The sequence below is a fragment of the Maniola hyperantus genome, chromosome 6 (genome assembly GCF_902806685.2).
Source record: "Maniola hyperantus chromosome 6, iAphHyp1.2, whole genome shotgun sequence".
Classification (NCBI taxonomy): domain Eukaryota; kingdom Metazoa; phylum Arthropoda; class Insecta; order Lepidoptera; family Nymphalidae; genus Maniola; species Maniola hyperantus.
In genome coordinates, this window is record NC_048541.1 from 5,811,018 (window position 1) to 5,826,543 (window position 15,526).

The following is a 15,526-nucleotide window of genomic DNA, read 5'->3' on the forward strand; positions in this document are numbered from 1 at the left end:
TTAGAGGTTGTTTCGTAACGTGAGTGCTCGTCAGTCTCTCTCTCTCTCTCTCTCTCAAGCTTGATGCGCGCACGATGGTCTGTATGCTACATCCAGTACCGCGGCCTTGAGCTGACTGGATGGTGAATAAAGCGCTTTAGTGTTGGTCACAATCACTCACGATATGGCCACGACCCACAAATCGCGCAAATGCGCACAAAGAGGAGCAAACGAACACCACTGTTTCCTGTCAAAATTGTTGTCAAAGAACATTTTTTGACATAGTTTTAATGTCAATGTCACTCAAAGTCACAATTTTGATTTGAAATTATTTTTGAAATTATTTTTGAAGAAATAAGACCCAGATAGTGCGATAAAAACCTTTCTCCCACGAAAAGCCTGGAAATGGCTTCTGCAGCATTAACAAGCCATTTAAAAACTAAGTTAATACGCAAGTATCCGTTACTGTTTAATAATGCAACAATCAATAACCAAACTCTTACATAATTCTTGGTTTCTATATCTTACACAAACTCTATTATAAATGAAACAACAGTAATAAAATATCAAATGTAAGTTGTGTAAATAATACTATTTTATTTACAATAATTACAGCTAAAAGTGGGTACTTGAGCATTGTTTATATCAAGTCTGCTCAATACAGTTCTGATGGCAAACCAAACCTAGCTGCTTACAAGCGAGGAACTGGTGGACGCAGCAGTTTCAATGGCATCGTGGCAACTGTTTTCGGTTGCACAGGATTTGTGGGTCGCTATGTGTGTAATAGACTTGGCAAGGTTGGCACACAGGTAAAATATAAATAATAATCAATTATATAAAAAAATATTTATGTAGTAAATTAAGTAAACTCACATTGTTTTACACCAATAAACAATAGAAAGCTTCACCTCGATTGCGGTGGAATGACAGCTACAAGTACAATGTCACGATCGCATTCATCTCTGATTGGTTGATGCTCGCTTACTATTGGCTACAATGTACTGTTGCAACAAGAATACCATAAATTGAATGAATGAATGAATTATTTATTCAATAAAATGCAGGTACAATAGGTATAAACAATGTCTGATGAGCCTTATACATTTTATAGTACGGAACCCTCAGTGTGCGAGCCTGACTCGCACTTGGCCGGTTTTTATCTTTATCATTATTATGATAATGTTTGTATATCTAATATCACTCCACCAATCTAGATTGTAACCATGATGTTATAGAGGTCATGGTGAACACTGGGTTTCCTGTGTTAGGATTAATTTTTAACTGAAAGGTCTGCTCTTGAAGCAATTTTACCTTAAAATCTTACCATTTATTTATTACTAGCTGATGATCGCGACTTCGTCTGCGTGGAATTAGGTTTTTTAAAAATCCTGTGGGAACTCTTTTATTTTCCGGGATAAAAAGTAGCCTATGTCACTATGCAGGTCTTTATCTATACCCATGCAAAAAATCACGTATATATAATCACAATACATAACAGGTTTCTTTCATCTCTGGGCTGGTTTCCACATTTAAACGTTTCTGTCTGTTGTGCGTGCATTGCTCCTCCCCTCTGAAGTCTTCACTCCAGCACATGACAGGTTTAATAAAACTTCCAATCCGCTTCCAAGTTAGCCCGCTTCCATCTTACACTGCATCATCACTTACCACCAGGTGAAATCACAGTCAAGGGTTAGACGTCATCATCAACTGATCCACTGCTGGACGTCTCTTGTAGGCACTTACACACGTCACAGTCTTGTGCCACCTGAATCCAGCGGCTCCCTGCGACTCGCCTGATGTCTTCCGGTGCGAGGTCGCCATTCCAGCACCTTGGGACCCCAACGTCTATCGGTTGTATGAACTATGTGCCAAGGGTTGACTAAAAAAAATTTGGATATAAAATATTACAGATGATTCTGCCATACCGAAGTGACTTCTATGATGCGGCAAGATTGAAGTTGTGTGGAGATCTGGGTCAAGTGTTATTTACACCCTTTGATTTACGTGACGAAGAGTCGATTGCAAAAGCAGTGCGCTATTCCAATGTTGTGATTAACCTGGTCGGGCGGGACTATGAGACTAAGAACTTTAAATACCATGATGTTCATGTGGAGGGTGCTAGACGTCTTGCTAGGTATGAAAATAGCTGATAATTTTTTTTAAATAAAAACTACTGCCCATATTAAAAAATTTAAAAAAAAATTTACAAAAAAAATAAAAACCGACTTTGTTACAGAAACACTAAAAATTGAAAAATAATTTAATTTATTACCGAATATATTATGTATACAAGAGTTAATATAGTTCCATAATAATACTTTTTGGTGCCGTTGCCAATTAGCTTTAGCTGCGCGAATCGTCTAGACTTCATATTTTTATGGGACTCCACAATGGCACCTCATTGGCACCGACCCCAAAAAATATTATTATGGAACTATATTAACTCTTGTATACTATATTCGGTAATAAATTAAATTATTTTTCAATTTTTAGTGTTTCTGTAACAAAGTCGGTTTTTATTTTTTTTGTAAAAAAATTTTATTTCACAATTTTTAGTAACCCCATGGAATTATGCTATGACTGGTTAAAAATCTACTGTTTACTAAGCTATTACACTGATCGCGAGCAATTTACTCTTATCCATTGAGGAGTTCCAGTATCTATCTTCAAAGATGTTCATCAGATCTTCACCAAATTGAAATGGGACCAACTTTGAAGTATACCCTTTCAAACAAAAAAAGAATTTTCAAAATCGGTCCAGGCGTTTTCGAGTAATCGGGGAACATACATTAAAAAAAAAAAAGATTTCTCTCAGAACTCTTGTATACATAATGTATTCAGTAATAAATTAAATTATTTTTCAATTTTTAGTGTTTCTGTAACGAAGTCGGTTTTTATTTTTTTTGTAAAAAAAAATTATTTCACAATTTTTAGTAGCCCCATGGAATTATGCTATGACTGGTTAAAAATCTACTGTTTACTAAGCTATTACACTGATCGCGAGCAATTTACTCTTATCCATTGAGGAGTTCCAGTATCTATCTTCAAAGATGTTCATCAGATCTTCACCAAATTGAAATGGGACCAACTTTGAAGTATACCCTTTCAAACAAAAAAAGAATTTTCAAAATCGGTCCAGGCGTTTTCGAGTAATCGGGGAACATACATAAAAAAAAAAAAAGATTCCGAAGAATTGAGAACCTCCTCCTTTTATTGAAGTCAGTTAAAAACTAGAATTTTTGTTGGAATGAGATGTATGGATAATTTGGCAATTGTAGAACCATAGTCATTGTCACATTTTAACTTTTTAATAATGTAAGAGAAATGCATTTGGACATGTTAATTACATTATATTCTAAAGGGATAAGTTGAGATTTCTCAATGAAAATGGTAATATAATTAGCATATAATGTCTATATATGTCACGCAGCTTTTTGCAGTTTCGTATCAAATTGTTTATTTTGTGAAAAACGTTACTTGGATCATTGTGGTTCTGTATGATTTACCTATTTGTAAATTCAAACTAAGGACTTTTAAAATCCATCCTTAGTGAATTATTCTTTATTCAAAAACTGTTTGTTGGCAAAAACATAATAATAGGACTAAATATATTATTGTTCTAGTAACTTTCACATTTCAAATATTAGTAAGTTAAGTACCTGTACTCATAAATGCAATATTATTTGATTTATTGCTAACTAGCTTATGCTCGCGACTTCGTCCGCGCGGACTACACAAATTTCAAACCCCTATTTCAACCCCTTAGGGGTAGAATTTTCAAAAATCTTTTCTTAGCGAATGCCTACGTCATAATAGCTATCTGCATGCCAAATTTCAGCCTGATCCGTCCAGTAGTTTGAGCTGTGCGTTGATAGATCAGTCAGTCACCTTTTCTTTTTATATATTTAGATATTGGTAATAAGGATTATAGAATAAGGCCTATCTTAAAAATATAGTAAAATTACAGAATCAGCAGGGAAATGGGAGTTGAAAGGTTTATCCATTTATCTTATTTGAATGCTGAGGAAAACCCTGTGCCATTAGTTATGAAGAAGCCATCAATGTATAAGGTCAGCAAGTATCTGGGAGAATGTGCAGTGAGGGAAGAATTTCCCACTGCCACCATCATACGAGCTTCTGACATCTATGGCTCAGAAGACCGATTTATCAGGTAAACTTTATTTCCTTCTATTATAGTGCGAGCAAAACAAGTGGGCAAAACTGAACATAAGGTGCATGACTGTGAATTTTACTAACACAGATCTCAGCTGTGTTTGTGTATTTAAGCTTTAGCTAACAAATATGACCCGTGCAAATCTCCATATTGCAATTTCAGACTAGACCGTTTTATTATATACTAGCTGATGCCCGCGACTTCGTCCGCGTGGATTTAAGTTTTCGTTTCTATTCGTTAATTTTCCGGGATAAATAGTAGCCTATGTGCTAATCCAGGGTATAGTCTATCTCCATTTCAAATTTCAGCCAAATCCGTCCAGTAGTTTTTGCGTGAAGGAGTAACAAACATACACACACTCACACACACACACATACAAACTTACGCCTTTATAATATTAGTCGGGATACACTTTATTTGCACTACCACAAGAAGGATTACAGTAAAAGAACAAAAAAACAGACAGAAGGAGGATACAAAAGGCGGCCTTATCGTTAATAAGCGACCTCTACCAGGCAACGTCATATGTTCTATTTGAATCCGAGGCACATTAGGAATATACTCACGGATGACGGAGAGATATCGGATACCGGAAGTCGGATGTAGTGCGTAAGCTACCATACCAATAGTTCTATGACTACTTCGGAACGTATTTTCACGGACTCGGATCCGATAAGTGCGTGATCGCCTGTGATTTATTACATTATTCTATTAATAATTAATTAAACTGTGATGATTGCAGATCGTTCGCAACATTCTGGCGCCTCCACAGCAGGTACATGCCTCTGTACAAGAACGGCAAAGAGACTATCAAGCAGCCCGTGTATGTCGGAGATGTAGCGGCCGGCATTGTGGCCGCGGCGCGCGACCCGGACTCCAGGTGCCAGGTGTATCAGGCTGTTGGGTGAGTATCTTAGAGCCGGCCATATATCAGAAAACTCTGTTGCACTCACTCTGCGAACATCAAAAGGGTACCTCCAATCCGGCAACATTGAATGAAAGTGTATGACGAGTGCCTCCAAGCCCACGATAGTTTTTCTAGCAGTAGGTATGTGGTTGTTCTGAGTTAAAAAAAACCGGCCAAGTGCGAGTCAGACTCGCATACCGAGGGTTCCGTACTAAAATGTATTTTTTTGACATTTTATGACACTATAAATCAAAAACTATTATGCATAAAAATAAATAAAAATATGTTTTAGAATGTACAGGTAAAGCCCTTTCATATTATGATACCCCACTTAGTATAGTTATCTTACTTTGAAAATACTAATTATTTGTTCATAGACACATTTTAATTTTTTTTTGTGATGTAACCAATTTATTCATTTAATTTTGCTATAAGACCTACCTAGGTTAACGGGAAGTACCGTATAGGTTTTCTTGACAGACAGACAGACAACAAAGTGATCCTATAAGGTTTCCTTTTTTCCTTTTCAGATACGGAACCCTAAAAAACAGCTATTCACATTTTGGTAGCAAAAAGCTTCAGAACAAGTTAAGCTGCTCTCGCGTAGTTTCGCGTAAGGCTTATGGGGAAAAATCCGAAAACCGCGAATATGTGGATAATACATTTATTTATTTAGGTATACTGTATACATCTTCATTGTTAACAAAAACACAAAGAATAAGAATACCTACTCTTAAAAAACAAAGGGTATCACAAAAAATTCAAAGTGTTTTTGTATGATGGTACGAAACCCTTCGTGTGAGAGTCCGACTCGCACTTGACCGATATTTTATCTAATGCAATAAATGCGATTTTGAATAATTTTTGTGCTTTTATTTTTAGGCCAAGACGATACATGCTTTCTGATCTGGTAACCTGGTTCTACGCGCTCATGCGGAAGGACGAGAAGTGGGGATTCCGCCACTACGACATGAAGTATGACCCCATATTGTTCCCCCTGAAGGTGTGGCTGGCTAATGTATTGTCTCCAGCTTATCCTTACGGTGGCCTACACTGGGATAGTCTTGAAAAGGTAAGGTAAACTCGGCAAGAATTGCACGTTCAATTTCCTTACTTAGTTTTCTATGATAGTATCCTGTATTTTATCACAATATTATATAGGAAACCAGTAGGGTGCGTGGGTGCGCAGACCACTGAAGTGGTCCGCGAGCATGCAGCGTTGGTTTTTCAAAATGTGGACTTTATTCGCCATGCATTTTCTATGGAAAAATAAATTCCGCCATCTTGAATTTTTTTCTATTCATCGAGTAGACCTTTGGATCCTGATCATCTTTTGCGAAGAAGATCTCTTCCATCTTTTATACTCTCCGAGATAGACACCGACGAAGTTTGTATGGCGGCCATCTTTTTTTCGCCATTTTGATTTTTTTTCAGCTCATTGGCAATTGGATGACGTTTTGAATGACATTTGCTCGAGCACCCCCCACCTATCTTCAATACCTTAAGCGTGCTCTTCACCCGTCTCCGAAATCCTCAATCATCAGCTCTCTCCTTATTTTTGTTCCGAATGAATTTTTGTCTTCTATACGAATATATCAGTTAAAAAAAAAGTTTCATAGAAAAATGTTCAGGAGAGGTGATCAATGAGTGAGTCAGTCAGTCAATCAGTGAATCAGCACGAACAGCTATATATATATATTAATAAATGTGGTATGGTTTATTTAAATCCTTAGTGGAGAAGCTGGTTGATTTTGGTGTGGTGAAACCAACCATGTGTTGGTTTTACTGGTCAAATCTACATTATCTTATGAGGCAAGAGGCCTAAGACCAAGTGCGATACCGGATTGGGTATTTGACTCCAATGTTTTTATTACTTTATTATAAACTAGGATTAAAATAATGACGTAAACTGAAAAAACGAATTAAACCGATCAAATAACAAAAAACTTATAAGCATTTAAATATTTCTGATTAGACAGAGATAGCGATATAGCATTTTGTAGTCACACCTTGCCATAGTAGCTTCGTGCGGTTTCATACAAATTTTCGTTTTGCGAGAAAGGGATAGAAGACCCTCCCACTCCAAAATTAAAATGCCTGTAACTTTGTAAATCTTTGTTGGACTTCATTATTTTTATAAATAAAGTAATAACATTTATCAAATTTAAAAGTAGGAAAATACCCAATCGCAACTTCGATTGCAATCAACACAACTGCATTGAAACATTGAAACAACTGCAATCTACCTGCACTTCTTATATTATGTTGTTGACATTTACCACGTCAACCCTAACTAATTTTGCAGTGCAAAATCACGCCATAAGAGATTGTATATTTTGTCCTCTGCTGCTGCATGGGTGGCGGTAATAATAATATCGGGCCTGCTATATGTAGATTGTAGACCAGAATCTCATGAAATGAAATTTCAAAGTTAGCAACACTACCTACTCTGTAACGATCCTATATGTACATTGTACTCTGTGGTGGATATTAATAATTCACCACAGAGTACTATGTATATAGTTGTACGTACTATGTACGTAGTGTTGCTAACTTTGGAATTTCATTTCCGTATTTTTCACGAGATGCTATAAATAGCTGCTAGTTGCTCGCTATTTGTATTATAAAAAATATCGCAATCTTAAATCTCTGTGGTCATGAATCGTGTTCTGATTACAGGAAGCAACTACTGACAGACCAGTGAGAGGTGTACCCACCCTGGAGGATCTTGGAGTTGCCCTGACACATATTGAAGACCAAGCGCCGTGGGAGTTGAAACCCTACCGTGCCTATCAGTACTACATAGATGAAATTGGAGAGTTCCCAACCCCTGACCCGCCAAAAGTACAGACAGCTTTGTAAATCAATAACATCTACTTATGTGATTAAAATAATGTAGAATGATGAATAAATTATGATTTGTTTTTAGTTTTTATTTTTATAAAAATGTAATCAGTTGGGATGGGCCAGGGTGTCCACATCCGCCACATCGTAGACCAGTTATCATGGTCACGGGCGCGTTTGGAACCCTCATAGCTTTAGTTTTAAGTTAACGTAACTATAATTATCACCACTATCATCTGTATCCTGACCATCAAAAAGAGTACCTACAACAGACTATTTAGTACCTACTTTAAATAAATGATTGAATTTAATTAGTTCTTGTTCTACTAAATTTAAATTAAATCTGAAATTGTTCTGTGTAAATCCATACTTATTATAAATGCGAAAGAATGTCTGTCTGCTAGCCTTTCACGGCCCATCCGTTCAAAAAAATTTGATGAAATTTGTTCGAGATAGCTTGCATCCCGGAAAAAGTCAGAGGCTACTGTTATAGAAGCTGTTGCGCCGCCTCTTGCTGGGCCTCATTAATTGCCCGTATGTTTATACTTCGAGTAGTTAGTAGGTACCTATCAGCGGGCCTTTGTTTATATTACTCGCAAGTTGCCATAGCTGGAGATGTTTATGTAAAATGTAATTAGGTACACACTTCACAGTACGAGCTTTTATTATGTTCCTTTGTGACTATTTCGGCGTACTCTAAGATAAAGTTCTGCTTATGTTAATATTTTATTACAATAATATTATAACTTCGGGCCTGAGATGTTTTAACCGGCAACGGGCAGACTTTTGTAATACCTTTGATGCGACCACAGTCGTGTACAGTGAATATAAAATTCTAAGTGGAATAAGATATTTGATTTTCTCCATCCTGACCCACCTTCTGTTACACTACTTTTTATGCTGGAAAATAGTTCCCACGAGATTTTTATAAACCTAAATCCACGCTTTAAAGTGTCGTCAGTGGGATACGATCTACCTACATTTTTCTAATGCAAGGCACTGACCTCACATTACAAAAATCAAAAATGTAGGTAGATCAGGTAATATTACCTGACGAGTTTCCCTATGTGGGTTCCTGTTGGATGTAGGGACAACATTGCCAGTGTAAAATAAAACAAAATGTTAGATAATTATATTTATATTGCTTAATTAAGGTGCCGGCCTACCGCGTCCATATCCTCCTCTCTGAAACAAAATAAAATTACATGAATAATCTAATTTTGAATTGTTATACAGCCAATAAACAGGCTTCATGCATTTGATAGAATTTAAATTCAGTGATCGGCAGTAACTTTTTGTAGCAATATTATAAATTCATACTTAGTAAATAATTAGTAAAAGATGACATAGAAGTATGGTAATTTCCTCCTAGCAGTAAGATTTACAGAATAGGAACTGTAAACTTAAAATTTTCCGCTACATTGCTGCCGCGACATTGCTGCTAGCTCGGAATGTAATCTCATATAAGCTTATAGAGATTGTATGGGGACCAGTAGATGCGACAGCACTGCTGCGTGCAGCGTGGTTCGGAATCATACCTTTATTATCACTGATATTTGATAATAAATAATTAATGATTGAGCTTAGGCTGTTAAAATCTGTCATATTATTATTACCATTTTTATATCTGTCATAACTCATATTATTATATATTTTCGCTGATGTGCTTGAAGTTTTCCAAATGTTTGTCCAATCTATTCATGAACTGGTTAATAAAGCTTGACATAACTACAACTTATTAGGATTCCGTACCTCAAAAGGAAAAAGGAACCCTTATAGATTACTTTGTTGTCTGTCTGTTGTATCTGTCAAGAAAACCTATAGGGTATAATTTGACAAGTAGGTAGGTTTTATAGCACAAGTAAAGGGAAAGATCCGAAAACCGTGAATTTGAGGTTAAATCATAACAAAAATGTGTTCATGAACAAATATTTGTATTTTCAACTTTTAGTAAGATTACGGGGTATCAATAAAAGGGCTTTACTTACACATTCTAAAACAGAGTTTATTTATTGTTATGCATAATAGTTTTAGATTTATCATGCAAAATGTTGCAAAAATACGAATATGGTAGTATGGAACCCTCTGCGAGCGAGTCTGTTTTTTTCCAACAACTCTATTGGTCAGAAAGTGTTTTAATGGATTCAACGATGCCAGTTGAAAGTGTAGCTTCATATCATGTCTCCTTCTTAGTCTAGGATTGCCCTTTCTCAGAAACATGCTCTCAAAAGGTACATTATAATAATTATCTGAATATAATATGCTGAAGGATCTGGGAATTCACTGCATTATTGTCCCAAGAAAGTTACTGTTACCTATGAATAATGATAGTGTCATAACTTTTAGCAATAAGGAATACAACGCAGAGTGAAATATATTACAAAACTTACAAATTCAACATCAGCTGATCCAGGACCGACGTCAGCTTTCTTGTCGCGTCCAGCACCAGGAGCAGTAGGCGCGCGACGATAAGCTGAGCGGTCTTCAGCCGAGCGCGCCGGGGCATCAGGGCGACCGACGCCGGCGCCGCGTCTGACAGTCTCCGTGCGTACTGATCTCTTGAGGGTTGCTGGCACAATTTCAGGGGGTAGATGGAGGAAGATCCTCAGGTACTCAATACCTTCATTTGTGAGGTACCTAAAATTATACTTGTTTTATTTTGCTTCTGGGCCTTTTGTACTTTACATACTTTTGTATGAATCCTGTAACTATTGTGTATTGTAGATGTTTGAGCTTTTGTCTTAAAGCTTTGTTTTGGATGGGTGGAAGTGCTTTGGCAGGTGATGGGGCACACAATATGATATACTCAATTACAATTTTTTACTACATAGTATATAAAGCATGCGTGGATTTAGGTTTTCAAAAATCCTGTGGGAGCTCTTTGATATTCCAGGAAAAGGTAGCCTATGCCCTTCCCCGGGATTCACACTATCTCTGTACTAAATTTCTTCAAAATCCGTTGAACGGATGGGCTGTGAAAAGCTAGTAGACATTTATAATATTAGTATGAATATGGTAATAATAAAACATATTTTACTCTGTACACAATATTAACACTAGGTATGTTCTTATTATAATTGTCTGAACTAATATAAATAAATGCACTATATTGTGACATCTTAACTAGAATATTTTAAATTTTTACTATTAATGTAAAAAAAATTATGCATGCACATTATTCAGGCTGATAAAAATGAATAAGTTTCACGATTTTTGGAAAATCTAGCCCAAAGGGAGTTAAATATGGGATGGAAATTAATTTGGGCAGAGATTTTTTAAATTTGACTTTTGTTTACTTATCCAAACAGTACAAAAACTACTCACCAGTAAAAATGCCTCCACGCAAACTGTTCCTTCACGTAACCTCTAGATTTTAAAGACTGCATAGCTTTGATAACTTGGAGGTTAGGGATCTTCTCAAGATCTGGATGTTTGGGTGCATGGTAGTCCTTCTTAGCTACCATAACACCTTCTTTGAAAAGGTACTCATAAATAGAGACACGATTCTGTTTAGGCATCAACATCTTGATACACTACCTAAAACAAGAAAATCATATCAACATTCCGGCAAGAGGTTATAAGTCAAAAACCTAAATTATTCATTCGTGGGCGAGAAATTTAAGTTTCACATGATTGTTTATTTTATAAATAAATAAATATTCAATAATAACTGCACTGATACGCATTGATTAAAAAGATTTCATCGGATAAAAATTTAAAACACTACCTTCCGCCTATTTTGACATATGAAAAAGAATCACAAAAGTCAAAAGAAAATAGTCATCAAATGTCATAATGTCATCTGTTCTGTGAATCTGTGTCGGTCATATCAAAGAGTATATAATCACTCGTAAGTAGTACTTAGAAATTCTTTGCTCGTGGGTCATATATAGTCGTGAGTCGTAGTCTGAGGTCGTGACCGTTACCACAGATAATATAAATCTATCATCTAAGTTCCGTACAAAGCTTGTACAAAGATAGATTCAAAGAATTTGGATGGTCGATGGATTGATTTTAGATCACAGGTTTGCAACTAGCGTGGCCCCCTCAGTCCCTCTCGCTAAAGCAGATTTTCATACTTGTGAAATGTCATTCCTTCTACACTTCCAAAGAATTTCTAAGTCATCATCATCATCATGATCAACCCATCGCCGGCTCACTAAAGAGCACGTGTCCCCTCTCAGAATGAGAAGGGTTTTGGCCATAGTCTACCGCGTTGGCCATGTGCGGATTGGTAGACTTCACACACCTTTGAGAACAATATGGGGAACTCTCCGGCATGCAGACTTCCTCACGATGTTTTCCTTCACCGTTAAAGCAAGTGATATTTAATTAATGAAAACACATATAATTCCGAAAAGTTAGAGGTGCGTGCCCGGGATCGACACCCGACCTCCGATTAGAAGGCGGACGTCCTGACCACTAGGCTATCACAGCTTAGAATTTCTAAGTACTACTTCGTAATTCCTACGTCGATGTACACTTCACGTTGTTTGTCAAATACTCACGTACAAATACATTTTGACAAACAAAAAAAAGTGGCCACAGTGATAAGGACAAAACATAATAATTTTGCCACGTTCTAACAAGAGCTTAAATGCATTTAGCTATCTCGCTCTAACAGTAAGACTTCTAACAGTCCTTGTTCTGAGGAACAAGGTGGGAACTAGCTAAATGCCAACGAGGGCACAGCAGCTAGTTTTTACATATTCAATGTACTCTGTGGTTTTCCCATTTACTTTTAGTCATTGGATTTAAGGTTTGGTTTTAACATATTAAAGATATATCTGTGGTTTTAAATTATCCTATATGTTATTGGTCTGTGGTTTTAAATCTTTTAGGTGTTTTAAAGGCCTTAAAGGACTGTTATCCAGGGCCGTAAAAAAAAAAAAAAAAAAAGGTGTTTTAAAGGCCTTAAAGGACTGTTATCCAGGGCCATAAAATAAATTTTAAAAAAAAAGTGTTTTAAGGCCTTAAAGGACTGTTATCCAGGGCAGTAAAATAAATTAAAAAAATAGGTGTTTTAGGCCTTAAAGCACTGTTACCCAGGGCCGTAAAATAAATTTAAAAAAAAAATAGGTGTTTTAGTTTAGATTAAAATGCTTGGCTTGAAGAAAAATGTTAAAAATTATAAATTAATTGTGAATTAAAAAATATCCCTAACTTCTCTTCTTAAACCTTGTGCAACCCTGCTTAATAAGTTCTGCTAAACTAATTGTCCGAGATGGACTTTCAAAATCGACCTGGTGGTAAAACTGGAGGTGGAGGCGTAGCATCATGGTCAGAAAGCAATCGAGATCGACGTGAACGATTAAGGCAACTCGCTTTGGAGACCATCGACTTAAATAAAGATCCATATTTTATGAAAAATCATTTAGGTAAAGTACAATTTTTTTGAGTCCATTCTTACTAAATATTAATGCAAATATGTGTATCTGTTACCGTTAAATCTTTCACGATCATATCATCTAGAATTATTATATTCACTACTAGTTTTTGCCGTCGACTTCGACAGTTGTACAACTTTTAACTGAAAACCTTGAAAAGCTGACTGACTGACTGATCTATCAACGCACAGCTTAAACTACTGGACGGATTGGCTGAAATTTGACATGCAGATAGCTATCATGACGTTGACATCCGCTACTAAAAGGATTTTTAAAATGCAACCCCTAAGGGTATAAAATAGGAATTTGAAATTTGTGTAGTCCTGTGGATGAAGTCGAAGCTATTATGATATATTTTATAGCCTATGTTACTTCTGGATAAAGTAGCTTTATAGTAGTGAAAGAATTATTAGAATCAGTTCAATAGTTTCAGTTGATTACAAAAAACAAATCTTTCCTCTTTGTAATATCAGTATAGAGAAGCCAGATATCTGGGTAAACATACAACATAATATTGGAAGTACATAGAGGATAAAATAATATTTACAATTAAAAATCTGCTGTTTTAGGATCTTATGAGTGTAAATTATGCCTTACACTTCACAACAATGAAGGCAGTTACTTGGCCCACACTCAAGGGAAGAAGCATCAGGCTAATTTAGCCCGGAGAGCAGCTAAGGAAGCGAAGGAAGCACCTCAACAATTGGCTCCTGAGAAGCCAAGAATTGAACCCAAAAAGTTTGTTAAAATTGGGCGACCAGGTTACAGAGTTACAAAGCAGAAAGATCCAGAGAATGGCCAGCAAAGCTTGCTATTTCAAGTTGACTATCCAGGTATTAATGTTCAAAGTATAAAGTTACTTCATTTTATGAAAGATAACTAGCTGATGCCCGCGACTTTGTCCACGTGGAATTAAGGTATTAAAAATCCTGTGGGAACTCTTTGATTTTCCGGTATGAAGAGTAGCCTATGTCACTCTCCAGGTCCTTATCTATATTCATGCAAAAATCACGTCAGTCCGTTGCGACGTGATTGAAGGACCAACCAACAAACAAACACACTTTCGCATTTATAATAAGGGTACTGATTAAATAAGATAATGGCACCGATTCTGAGCACAACCTAATTTTAGAGTATCCGCATGCTCTTCTTACAAATGTTATATGAAAAGGACAGACACAGTTTGACAGTTCTAAATTTAATTTTTAGATGGTAAAACCCGTGATATAAGCGCGCAGTCGCTAACCTACTGTTTAAAATTGTATTGTGCACTAAAATTTAGAATCTTTAAATGTGAAAGTCGTGTTCCGTTCCTTTTTTAGCATTAGTAAAAGGAGAAGGATGCAGATACTCTAAATATAGTTTAGAGAGAGACTAGAGAATCGGGGCCATTACCTATATGTCTAATGACTTAAAAATTCACAAAAATTTAAAATGTAACAATAACCAAAGTTTGAAAACATGAAAGTGACAATTGCAAGTGAAATGGACATATATGAAAGGCTTGTTATCTGTATAAGCGAGTCTGCTTTGAGATGCAGTGCGGGGAAGACAGAGACAGTAAAAGCTATTTCGAAGTGAACAGATAGTACTCATTTTTTTTGTGATATTTTTATTTCAGAAATAGCTGAAGGTGTCCAGCCTAGGCATCGGTTCATGTCAGCTTATGAGCAGAAAATAGAACCTCCAGACCGCAGATGGCAATATTTACTCTTTGCAGCAGAACCATATGAGACAATAGCATTTAAAGTGCCCAGTAGAGAGGTGGAGAAACATGATTCTAAATTCTGGACCCACTGGAATAAAGATACTAAACAATTCTTCCTCCAGTTTGCATTTAAAATGGAGCCCTTAAGAATGCCTCCGCCACCCCCAAAAATGTGGGAAAATCATGGCATCCGTTTGCCTCCACCGCCTGGAGCACCAATGATGGGGGTACCACCTCCACCCCCATTATTGCCAGTGCCACCCCCACCCCCATCTATGTAACTCCCCCCCCCCCCATGTATGTGTATGTATAGTTTAAGGTTCATTAAATACCTACTTAATTATTCAAATACAATTTAGTGGATTTTTTATAGTCTTTTATTGATTTTACGATTTTTGAGAAGAGCGAGAGAATCAGAGCTTTTGTTTTAAATATTTGTTGCGGAAAAGAGTGTCTATTTCCATTCAAAAATTAATTTCACCCAAAAAAGCCGTGAAAAGTAAATCTTGGTGGTTTTTAAAAATTGA

The 15,526-nt window shown here is 36.4% G+C and overlaps 3 protein-coding genes across 3 annotated transcripts; 2 read left to right on the forward strand and 1 right to left on the reverse strand.

The window, feature by feature from the left end:
• The first annotated feature begins 273 nt into the window (after nucleotides 1–273).
• ND-39 (NADH:ubiquinone oxidoreductase subunit 39) lies at nucleotides 274–7,988 on the forward strand. The gene is made up of 7 exons (XM_034969761.2): nucleotides 274–430; nucleotides 595–788; nucleotides 1,890–2,113; nucleotides 3,947–4,150; nucleotides 4,896–5,057; nucleotides 5,943–6,132; nucleotides 7,740–7,988. Exons 1-7 carry the CDS (start codon nucleotides 385–387, stop codon nucleotides 7,920–7,922), a joined length of 1,203 nt encoding a protein of 400 aa, XP_034825652.1. The 5' UTR covers nucleotides 274–384; the 3' UTR covers nucleotides 7,923–7,988.
• A 1,038-nt stretch (nucleotides 7,989–9,026) lies between these two features.
• Nucleotides 9,027–11,754, reverse strand: RpS10b (Ribosomal protein S10b). The gene is made up of 4 exons (XM_034969898.2): nucleotides 11,632–11,754; nucleotides 11,229–11,441; nucleotides 10,295–10,541; nucleotides 9,027–9,089 (listed from the first exon to the last, which is right to left on the reverse strand). The coding sequence occupies exons 2-4, from the start codon at nucleotides 11,426–11,428 to the stop codon at nucleotides 9,054–9,056; spliced, it is 483 nt and encodes a 160-aa protein (XP_034825789.1). The 5' UTR covers nucleotides 11,429–11,441; nucleotides 11,632–11,754; the 3' UTR covers nucleotides 9,027–9,053.
• Nucleotides 11,755–12,959: 1,205 nt separating this feature from the next.
• On the forward strand, nucleotides 12,960–15,367 carry Sf3a2 (splicing factor 3a subunit 2). Its single transcript, XM_034969146.2, has 3 exons — nucleotides 12,960–13,282; nucleotides 13,861–14,124; nucleotides 14,913–15,367. The coding sequence occupies exons 1-3, from the start codon at nucleotides 13,129–13,131 to the stop codon at nucleotides 15,278–15,280; spliced, it is 786 nt and encodes a 261-aa protein (XP_034825037.1). The 5' UTR covers nucleotides 12,960–13,128; the 3' UTR covers nucleotides 15,281–15,367.
• The last annotated feature ends 159 nt before the right edge of the window (nucleotides 15,368–15,526 follow it).